Source organism: Poecilia reticulata, linkage group LG17, assembly GCF_000633615.1.
Source record: "Poecilia reticulata strain Guanapo linkage group LG17, Guppy_female_1.0+MT, whole genome shotgun sequence".
In the NCBI taxonomy this organism is placed as follows: Eukaryota; Metazoa; Chordata; class Actinopteri; order Cyprinodontiformes; family Poeciliidae; genus Poecilia; species Poecilia reticulata.
Window position 1 is genome coordinate 20,232,122 of NC_024347.1, and position 11,826 is coordinate 20,243,947.

The 11,826-nt window shown below is 39.0% G+C and overlaps 1 protein-coding gene across 2 annotated transcripts; it reads right to left on the minus strand.

The window, feature by feature from the left end:
• Positions 1-8,583: 8,583 nt before the first annotated feature.
• Positions 8,584-11,609, minus strand: LOC103479718 (aquaporin-1). Of its 2 annotated transcripts, none has more exons than XM_017309959.1 (6): positions 11,572-11,609; positions 10,732-11,132; positions 10,112-10,273; positions 9,862-9,942; positions 9,458-9,652; positions 8,584-8,963 (listed from the first exon to the last, which is right to left on the minus strand). In XM_017309959.1, exons 2-5 carry the CDS (start codon positions 11,092-11,094, stop codon positions 9,473-9,475), a joined length of 786 nt encoding a protein of 261 aa, XP_017165448.1. In that variant the 5' UTR covers positions 11,095-11,132; positions 11,572-11,609; the 3' UTR covers positions 8,584-8,963; positions 9,458-9,472. The 2 variants fall into 2 exon arrangements, with proteins under 2 accessions (XP_017165448.1, XP_008432534.1); XM_008434312.2 differs by having other exon boundaries at positions 8,584-8,931; positions 9,426-9,652.
• Between the last annotated feature and the right edge of the window lie 217 nt (positions 11,610-11,826).

The following is an 11,826-nucleotide window of genomic DNA, read 5'->3' on the forward strand; positions in this document are numbered from 1 at the left end:
AGTTGTCATAACAAAAACATTTTGAATAATGTCAACTTTGTATTAAAAGTGTCATAATTTACCGAATGACGCTTTATGACCACAGTCATAAATATTCATGAAGGCTTATTCATGTTCATGACAGGTGTTATGTCATGTTTATGAAAGTGTCATGACAGTCTTATTYACCCCCCTTCAAATAAAGTGTTACCAAAACCTTGACTGCACTAATAGGTAGGATACTTTAATTGGAAAAGTACTGCAGTGATTCAGAGCAGCTGGCAGCAAGTTAAATAACACAAAGTTACTGAGTGAGCAGCTTCTCACTCCTTAAGCAACCATCTCACTTTAGCAGACAATGCCAGGATTTAGTGGGCTTGAATTGTGAAAGAGTTGTTCAGAGACCACGAGACACTGCTTTCACACACTGACTGTCCACAATAGAGTCCAGAACCTAAATCCCATTGAGAATGTGTAGGCTGTGTTAAAGAACATCTCATGGTCTGATTCTCCTATCACCAAAACAGAACCTTTTGTGAAAACTGTACGCAATTCTGGGTGTGCATAGATGCTGAGGAGTTGCCCCCTTTATTAGCTTTTTATCAAGCCCACCAGGCTTTTCAATGAAGGCAGAGAAGATTGACCACTGTTAGAAGATGCAAAAGCGTAGCAGTCATCATTTATTTCTCGYACTCCGTGAAATTTTATTGAATGTTACTTTTATCTGTCCCAGAATCAACAAACTTCAAATATATTCTATAAACATTTTCAATCATTCTTGACTCCAAAAACGCATCTTGACAATCTCAGTTCATGCTTAAAGTCTTGTCAAATATCTTTTTTTTCTRTCCTTATAGCTCACATTCTATTTTTAAGCATACGTCGTGCCATGCTGACTGCATTGAGGCCAACATCAGTCACTTACCGCTGCAAAGAAAATATGACCTTTTGAATGCATGACAAGGAAACCAGACTCCTGCTCTGCCTTTCTGTGCAAAAGAACCTATGGGGTAAAGGGCCGTGCCACTTCATGTCTTCCTTCCTGAGAAAAGAATGAGAAACCTTTTAAAGCATCACCGTTACCTTTGTCGACACAGCATCTCATGTCTACTTTTCCTTTTCCTACCAACAGCCTCTAACTTGAGTATTTTCTTGCATATCTCTGAATTGTGCTCTGCTTTATCTCGTCCTCCTATTTTTAGATAAACTGGCATTTATAAGTCTGCCTGAAAATGCTTTAGTTTTGTGATAGCATAAAATTGAGTAGGTTTATGTTTTGCTATTTTATTGTCAATTGTAGTTTGGGTGGCTGGTTGGCTGGCTGCCTGCCCAGGATGTCGCACCTCTTGGGGCGTCACAAGCACTCAAAAAAAWGTGCCCCCTGATTAGGTTTTCTGTTGTCTAACTTGGAAACAGGTGACACCTGTGTTATATAGTCTCCCTAATATCTGCTGAGATTAAGAGGGTGACTAAGTTTCCTGTGTAACACACACTCATAGCTCATATTTGACTTGCCACCAAGAATATCTCTCTTTTTCTAAACCATATCATCGTCTGGATGGCTGTATAGTATTTTGCGCRTGTGCTTTCTCCTGCTATATTGTTGTGGTTCTGCTGTTGGTTCTGAATCCTACTTTAACTTCCTGATTATTATTTTATTATGTAACAGAAAACTAACAGCACATATCAACCTGAAAAAACTATCCACACAGTTGCCGCATGGYGGTAACAGCATCATGGGGGGGAGTGTTATTCTWCAACATAAATGGTTGTTTATATCAGTGTCACRTGTTTGCAGCACAAATGAAACMTGTCTTAAAATGAATACAAATGCAGTGGAATCAATATGGGAGCGAGAACGAGGACAGGTTCATGTGAAAGGCACCGTGTGACAGTTAATGGTAGGAGGGGCAGATGGGACACGGACAAAGTCTCCACTGCATATGGTCTCATTGTTTTATTGGCATCCTGGGCAGCCAGCGAGGACGCAGGATGCTCTTCGCAAACAGTTGTTTTCTGGCCAAGAAAGAAAATAGAAGAGCTATTCTGTCTGTCACCACTTTGAAGCAACAATGGATTTGGCCTTTGCTGACAAAATTATGGCAAGTTAATAAGAATGTGACTCTCGAAGAGGAAACCTGATCGTCTGCTTCWGTGTTTAAATTGTATCGAGTCTCTGTCTGCCTCTACAAAAACCTTAATTTTCACATATTTGTTTGCTATTCCACTATTTTTTATTTGCTTTTAATCAAAGTTTTAAACAAATATGGTTTAGTAGTACTGCGTGGTTATTGATACAAACCACAACGAACAATGACAGAAACAACTTTTTCTGGTTAAGCTTTGCACAAACTTTTCCCAGCTAATCGATTGGTCAGAAGGGTGGCTTTCATCTGACTTGGTGAGAACCTCTCTCTGGTTAAGGGAAGAATTTCAGAGCTTATTAAAACCGACTTTGATCTTTTTGCCAGTAGGAGCACCTCATCKTGTCCTCACCCTGCACCCATCCATAATTTTCATACCCTGCCAATTTCAGATAATAGAAATACGATTCGCGAGTCTAAATCAACTCTTGCAGATGCACAAAATATTTCGAACGTGATATAGCTGTAGATTGGGAATATTTTAAGCCATTAAACAACGCAGAAGTGGACAAATGAGAAATGAATAATCAAAGTGAATGCTTTCTGTCGAGCAATGCAAAATGATACTTACAMTTTTAATGACGTGCCTTCCACGTGCTTGAAACGGATGAAAAATATGTTAGAATAACATGATGAGAAATCTATGTGTCACACTACATAGTGGTGTTGATTATATCCACTTGCTGCTGGTAATTCAGAGTCCAGGTCAGGAGTTTGTGCAATCCGAGGCCAGAGAGCTCAGTATTGCTTTCAGGTGTTCTGTTCAGAAAAAGCCAAGCTACTGACTTCGTGTGTGTGTGCAGTTTTCCTTAAATAAGGCTCCTGATCACATATTATCTAGCTATCACTTATTTCCCATCACATTTTTCGCAGAACTGTTAATGGTCTGTTACCACCCATGATGACATCAAGTACTCTTGTAAAAGACAGCGCTTGCATTCAGTCACAGATCGTTCACCAGAACCGCTGACGATTTAGTTCTGTCACGAGAGTGGATGGTATTCAAGCTGGTCATTAAATTTGAAAAAAGAAACATATAAAAATTGCGGTATTTCTTTCCTCTTATGAAATGTAAAAAGCAGAGAGGAGGAGCTGAAGGATCCAGGCTGTCGAAATTCTAAGAAAAGTGCCACTTCCTTTAAAACAGGCAGCGTCAATACAAAACCGTAAGGGCCCAGTCACAGTATTAGCGTGAATTCCTAGAAAACTGCCTCCTGGAACGTGTACTGCAGGAAGTGACGTGATCACGAATCACACGGCATGCCTATAATAAAAACAACCGGAGCTATCATCCCACTTTTCCCTGTTATTTATTTGTTTATTTATTAATGCCTTTATTGCAGGTCAATTGGCTTCGGCTTCATGTTCCGACACAGGTGAATTCAAAGARCACAAGAGATATGCGAAGGTGAAAGCAGAGCAATAAAGATAGGTCAAACAATTGACAAGCAGCTTTAGCMARCAGCAGCCTCAAACAATGGAAGGAAAGTCATTTAAACCTGTGGAAAGTAGARAGTAGAAGAATATTATGTGGTATACTGAAGGTATCTCCAAACTTAGATTAATTCAAGGTGGGCCTAAAGTTCAACTTTTATTCATTTAGTGCAGAGGTCCCCAAACTTTTTCCTATGAGGGCCACATAACTTTTCTGGGGGGCCGGAGTCAGTTTGTAACAGAAAAAGTGTGACGATTGCAGGAGTGCCTAAATGTAAAAATATATTGTTTTCCARAAAGCACAATCAAATAACAATAATAATCAAGGAAGGATTATAGTCCGTATTTTCCGAACTATGAGCGCCCCGGACTATAAGCCACAATCCCAAAGTTTTTTTTTTTTTTTAAACCAGTAAACATACACTTATAAGCCGCAGATATCTTTGCCGCTCTAGGTTTTCCACAACGATGCAGCAGCAGCAGAGGGGGGCGGACACCCAAAATTTAAGTCAAACAGGTCAATTGAATATCACATTTATTAGGGTTGAAAAAGAAAAAGTTGCCAAGATTAGATTTAACTGAACTGATTACGGTAGTTTCCGAACRGTAACTGTAACAGTAAAAATGCTGATCCTTCGTGTCTGCTACTAGCATGTGCTAAATGAAAATGGGCGCTTTCTTTCTTCTTCTTCTTTAGATTTCAACGACAGCTTGCATAAATCATTGTTGCGCTACTGCCATCCACTGGATCCTAATATCTATGCCTCAAATTCTCATAATGATCCCAGTATTATTTAAAAAAAAACAAAAAAATCTTCTTTTTCCCCTCAATGCTATTTAACTGATCAACAACATTCTCAAATTTCAATTCCCTATTAAAACCTAATTCCGTTTTAATGGGCGCTTTCTTCTTTTATTTCCAATTTTGACTTTCAATGATTCACTTCCTGCTAAAGAGCCCCCTGGTGGTTGAAGAAAAATCCACATTTAAGCGGCTTATAGTCCGGAAAATACAAAATATGAAAAAAAATCTGAATGCTCTCTGGTATTGTTCAGGAAGCCGGACCAAATGTGGAGGTGGGCCGGATCCGGCCCACGGGCCGTAGTTTGGGGACCACTGATTTAGTGTCTTCGAAAGATGTACATATTTTTTCACATTTTATCACAGTACAGCCAAAACATTGATTTGTTTCTGTGAAAGAAATACTTGGTTTTCAAAGTTTTGACAGTATCTGAAGAGTGTGGCAAACATTTTCATTCAGTTTACCTCAGTCAATATTTTGCAGAGCCACTATTTGCTGCAGCTACTGCTGCAAATCCTTTGGATCATCTCTACCAGCTTTGCAATTAAAAAGTGAAATTTGCAACTAAGGGCTCAGATGAAGCTTAGGCTTACTCTTATTGAGTGTAAAGCATCTACAAAGATAAACTTTCACACCTTTTCCACTCTGACCGGGCCGTTCTAACGTAACTATACTTTGATCTTAACAATTTGATTATACCTCTGACATAATATTTGGGATCATTGTCCTGTTGGAAGGTGAACCTCAGAGCCAATACAAAGTTCCTAACCCATCCATCTGTAACTTTAGCTTGTCCTTTAACTGTCCCCTTTGAAGAAAAGCAGAAGCCAGGAAGTTTTGTTTTGATCTAATCTGACCACATGTTTTCTCTGTGGTTGTGTTGACTTACACAACAGGGATTAGAACTTGGAATCCAGAAAAACTACCTTAGCAACTACTTTTTGAACTCATTTACCTTTTACCATAAACAACAGCTCTGTGGAGGACTCGACTAAAAGTTGTTCAATCAACAGATTCTCATTTCAGATTTTCTGACTGAGGTTCTTGTTGTTAATCTTCCCTTAATATATTGAAGTTTATGGTTTAATTTCCACATTAACTTTTTTCTGCGAACAACATTTTATATCTTCAAACTGCAGGAAATGGAAACAGCTTAAGAGCATTTAACAAGGTAAAGAAAAAGGAAAATGTGTCAGATCTTTGGTTAAAAGCAGGATGTCGTGGTTAGGTTATGAGAACACAACCATAAAAACAGATGAGACGGTCAGTGAGGAGCAGATTCCTAYGAGCCATTTCGGGAACCAAGTTAATTARCCTATATTCTTCAGCTTTTCTACTTACTTTTTAAAATAAGAACATAAATAATAGAATAGCTCAGCCAAAGAAAAAKGGATCCACTTGTATGGGTTTTCACAAACCAACCATGTAATTGCCTTCCTGCAGGGTGTCTAAGAAAACAGGCAGACATTAATGAGACAGCAATTGAATGGGCAAAGCTATCCAAGCATGGTGCCCTTTTGCATCTGAAAGGAAAGGGAATGTTACCCAGTCATACATGTCCTTCTTTCATCTTCTATTTTCTTTAAATGTCAATACAAGGGAGCGTCACTTTTAATTTTTTTGGAGTAACAAGTGTCAGCTGTCGCAAAAAAAATTTGGGCTTTGTTCAAACATTAAGTGTGGAGCATTCATCTGCTTTTCATTGCATCTTGGAAATGAAAATGTGATTTCTATGCAACTGTTACAAGATTCAATTCATTATAGTTTTTTTTTTATAGTTACAAATATGAAGATAATTGTTTGAGCCCACAACATTAGATAGTACAAGATGTTTTGGGATAAACTGAAAGTTTTTTTTTTCCCATTTACACATAGAGTAAGGGTTTCACCATTGACAAACTGTGATTAAAAAATTGAAACCAGTGAAGAAATAGTTTTATCCAAGGTTGAATTGTCTACACATTAGGGGTTGTATACTTGTCTAATTTAAAGGTCATCCTTGTGCCAAAAAACAAACATCAAAATTACTCAATTTTGTATTTTTACAAATAGAGTGAATGATTCATAAATGTTAGACAGTGGTCTAAAKAATATCTAATTCATCAGGCTCARGTTTGATTTAGAGATGTTTAAATTTAATTCWGACTATTTACATAACTTAGAAATAGCCCTTGAAAGGAGACTTCAAAGTAGTCTTTGAAGTCTCCTATGTTGCATAGCATATRTGCTATGCAATCTATGCAAAGCATCTATGCATAGCATCTATGTTATGCAAAGCAAACATGCATAGCTATGCAYAGCATCTATGCTATCTAATCAAAGCTATCTAATAGCTTTGATACATACTCAAAGCTATTAGTCAGAATACTTTGAGTATGTATCTTGCCTGTCCTTGTTGTTTTTTCTGTCGGGTACCAAAATGCTCCTAGCACTAACAATTTAAAAGTGGTTGGAGCTTCTTTGGTGCTGTTGTAATGAAGTGTTTTTGCTAAATGAGCAGTTTGTACGAACACTCTCAACACAACGGTGCAATTCAAAAACTGCTTCTATTTTTACTACAAAATGACAGTAAAAATGGAACCAACTTTATTTCTGAGGTTAATAATTKACCAATAGTTTAAACAATCCTACTATTATTTGTAGGTTGAACCTTTGGGAAAGTAGCAGAAGTTGCAGTAAAGTGGCTTGCATTGGTAGCTTTAATCATTGGTAAATAGCAGCTTTTTAAGTAACAGTTTTGCAGTTCAGTAAAATTTTATCAAAATTTTGGGTTTAACCAAACATGTCCTATAAAAGGATGGAGCTTAACTTGTARCTTCAACAAATGAGTGTTGGACACACATTCAAAGTAATACAGGATTATTCTTGAGATTGTGGTTCAGTTTTAAATGCAAATAMCAAAGTATGAAAATATCCAATTTAAGGTGCACTTCATACCTCTCTATGCACTATAACATGGAATCTATGTGAGACTGATTTATTAATTTGTTACCACTTACTAGGATCTATCCACTGACACCTGTGTGTAGCCAGATTTCTCTTACTGAGCACACTGAGAGCAGGACATTACTTCCTGTCACACRAARACATAACAGATAAAGAGATAATGGGTCAGTTCATGAGCAGAAGGGGAAAAAACATAAACAGAAGAGAAATGAGGAGAGCCCTGTTGTTTCCCAGAATGATTAAATTCTGACAAGAAATMACTTTACTATTTTCTTTTCAGTCTTTTTCTTTTTCTCTCCTTCTCAGTTGGAAATGAACGACCCAGCTCGTCATCGCCCCCTAGCGCCCAGTAATGAAACTGTATCTCTTAGTCATATGTGGTCAATCAGCTGAGCTAAAAAAAAAAGTACAGCACTTGCTTGTCAGCACATGCACAGATGTGGAGAGCTGTGTTAAAACCTTTACTTACTTGCTCTGCAGATTGTTTATTTACATGTATAAATGATGGTCTGGTTAAATGATAAGAAGTTATAGCCACAATTTATATAAAGACTTCATTTTCAATATCATCACACCTCTTCTTTGTTTAACCATTACTATTTGAGAACCTCCGACCATTAATTTCAACTAAGCTTCCACAACTCTGCCACCAGTTTTCTTTACAGGTGCATAAAAAAGTAATTTGATAATTTGATCAAACTACTTTTTCATGATAAACAATTATGTTTCTTTTTGACCAAATATTGTTAGCCARCTATACTTTCTTCTTTTATCTTGGAAGAATATGACCTTCACCTCAGTCTTATCTTGGGCTATCATGCTGTGTAGATATTTTTTCTTTATCTGCAGTACTTTGGTTTCACACTCTGAGCTGTTGAGTTCYGCTTGTTAATACGTAATACAATAATACGTTTTGATGCTTTGCGTAGAGTTTCAGGGAAAGGTAAAATTAATGTAAGTTCATTTTTTAAATTTTCTCTTTCGGCTTATTAGTCATAAGCTAAATTTAGAAGATCTGTTGCAAAATTGTCTGAGAATAAGTTAACAACCTGCTTCGTATTGGAATAGCTTTAGGTTAMCATGTGTTTAGAAGTCACACCAAACCTAAAAKGTTTTGCACTGCACTGAATTGAGGTATTGGTTGTGTTTTAATGAAATCTTCAGCTTTCCATTTATAAATGGGTGAGAGTTTTTATAGTGACAACTTAAAAAAAAAAACAAAAGTCTACTTTATGTTCTTTTAAACCATTAATAAGTATAAAAACAGTTACAACTGCTCATGTTAAGTGTTTTTTTTATTTTACTTATAAAAGTGAAACATTTGAGTGCACACAATATCTTATCTGTCAGCAATAAGAAGTGATACAGAAAATATAGAAATGTACAAAAATGGCTCAACATACAATACTGATAAAGAAACAAAAGATTTTCCAAATTGCTTTGTTAGGATTTCAATACAAAATGTGCACACTGAAGCAGCAAGTTTGGATGATAGGTTTGCACTGGGTCGACAAAAAAAGCAGATTAGAAGGTGACACTGAATGAGCTGTAGTAGAAAACCCCTTGTTGGTAATTAAAATAACACAAAAAATGCTAAAATACACTAAATTCAAGAGCTTTTATATCTTTTTACAAAAGTATAGACATGTACATTGGGGTTAAGTGTGTGTAGCTATTTAGATGTCAGCTCCACGGTGGTCGGGTCGTTGCTTCCGTTGACGTCGTAGTCCCCGACTGGCCCACTCACCAGCACCTTCACGCGCTCTGGGAAGTCGTCAAATTTGGGCGACAGCAAGAAATCGTAAATGAGAGCCGCAGCCACRCCACCACACATCGGACCCACCCAATACACCTGGAACAGACAACCCTGATCAGTCAATCCGCAAATAAGAAKCTTTCCTTTTGCCAGTGACTTATACTGAATTATTGCTGACCTTTTTTTGAGCTATCATTAACTAACTTGCTTTTAGGAAGCAAATAAGTTTCTTAATATTGAGACACAATGCGTGCAGAGTTGCGAGGTGTGCATAAAATGCTCATGTGTTTTACCCACTGACTTACCCAGTGATCTGTGAAATCATTCAGGATCAAAGCTGGACCAAAGNAAGAGCTTTTATATCTTTTTACAAAAGTATAGACATGTACATTGGGGTTAAGTGTGTGTAGCTATTTAGATGTCAGCTCCACGGTGGTCGGGTCGCTGCTTCCGTTGACGTCGTAGTCCCCGACTGGCCCACTCACCAGCACCTTCACGCGCTCTGGGAAGTCGTCAAATTTGGGCGACAGCAAGAAATCGTAAATGAGAGCCGCAGCCACRCCACCACACATCGGACCCACCCAATACACCTGGAACAGACAACCCTGATCAGTCAATCCGCAAATAAGAAKCTTTCCTTTTGCCAGTGACTTATACTGAATTATTGCTGACCTTTTTTTGAGCTATCATTAACTAACTTGCTTTTAGGAAGCAAATAAGTTTCTTAATATTGAGACACAATGCGTGCAGAGTTGCGAGGTGTGCATAAMATGCTCATGTGTTTTACCCACTGACTTACCCAGTGATCTGTGAAATCATTCAGGATCAAAGCTGGACCAAAGGAACGGGCTGGGTTGATGCCGCAGCCTGTGTAGCTGATCTGCAATCACAAAGTAATATTATCTTCTGGGATGAAGGATATTGACTAAAGCAAGCTGCAAAATTCATGGTTTTCGAGAGCTTTGTCATGTTTACTGCTGGTTCACCACACTGAAACATGGTGCACCTTTACTGGGTAAACCTTGCAATGTTTTTGAGGATAAACTCACAGCTGCCAAGTGTCCCAGGCAGACCGAGAGGCCAATGGCCAGGGGTGCCGAGCCGGTGACATCACGCCGCCTTTTATCAGTGACTGCAATGACACACAGCACGAGCTGAAACGTTGCCAGGAGCTCTATGCCTACGCCTTGGCTGGGGGTGACACCGTTAAGCTGTGAGGGGAAAAAAACAGAACAACAGCACTCTGTTAGTTGGTTTTATTTAGATGGATAGTTTCCCATCCCCCCCTCCCAGTTTCTCATTTAGCAGTTTGCTGGTATTGTCCTGAAACTTTGACAGCAACTTGGCAGAGAAACAAAATTCGATTTCGTTAGAAAAGTTATCTTTTTCAGCACCGCTCACGGATATGTTTTTGTCTGTAAAACCCAAGTGTCCAAAAGCACTTAACTCAAAGTGTTAATTCTGCATATGTTCACTTTAGATTTCTTGCAGCTGTTCACCTGTTGTAACAATATCTCACTTCTTCTAAGAGGGCAAGATAAAAAAATTTCCGTTCAGCCTTCCTTATGAAAGCTACAACATGCTGAAATTAAATGTGAATATATATATATCCCTTTTTTTCTTTTTTTTCTTTTTTTTTTTTTGGAGAACTATCAAAACAAATACTTACAGAGTTCAGTCCCAGTGCAATCGTGTCATTTGGACGTGTTCCATACACAATGCCACTGGCCAGAGCTGAGCCAAGCATTTGCGCCACAATGTACATCACTGCCTTAAACATACTGATCTGGCAGCTTGCAAGCATCCCGAGGGTCACCGCAGGGTTCAGGTGGGCTCCRCTGATGTGGCCCAAACTCTGGGCTAGAGTTGCAATTGCAAGTCCAAATGCCAGTGACACCTTCACCTCCTGGTCCGGGTCGGTGTTGTTCTTGTTCCCAATAGCTGTGGAGATGCTGAGGAAAATGAAGAGGGTCATGCCGACCAGTTCAGCCAAAACAGCCCTCCAGAAGTCCTTACTCTTGAACTCTCGCATGGTGGCTGATGAGGTCTGGCTGTTTACGGTGTAAGTTGNTTTTTTTTTTTGGAGAACTATCAAAACAAATACTTACAGAGTTCAGTCCCAGTGCAATCGTGTCATTTGGACGTGTTCCATACACAATGCCACTGGCCAGAGCTGAGCCAAGCATTTGCGCCACAATGTACATCACTGCCTTAAACATACTGATCTGGCAGCTTGCAAGCATCCCGAGGGTCACCGCAGGGTTCAGGTGGGCTCCRCTGATGTGGCCCAAACTCTGGGCTAGAGTTGCAATTGCAAGTCCAAATGCCAGTGACACCTTCACCTCCTGGTCCGGGTCGGTGTTGTTCTTGTTCCCAATAGCTGTGGAGATGCTGAGGAAAATGAAGAGGGTCATGCCGACCAGTTCAGCCAAAACAGCCCTCCAGAAGTCCTTACTCTTGAACTCTCGCATGGTGGCTGATGAGGTCTGGCTGTTTACGGTGTAAGTTGAAACTGGTCTTCTGCGAGGTCTGAGTGGTTAAACTCACAAACAACTGCAAACACGGCTGCATATATAAGGCCTGAGTGCTGATAATGGTTGGTGGGCGGGCTTTAAAAAAAAAAAAAAAAAAAAACTGAAAGAGAGGGCTATGCTGAATTAATGAGAAATCCAAAAGACTGGTCTCTCACATCCCTCCCTCTGCTTCCTCCCTCTCCCTACAGCCTCTCTTTGGAACCCTCTCTGGTCTTTGGACTTATGTGAGT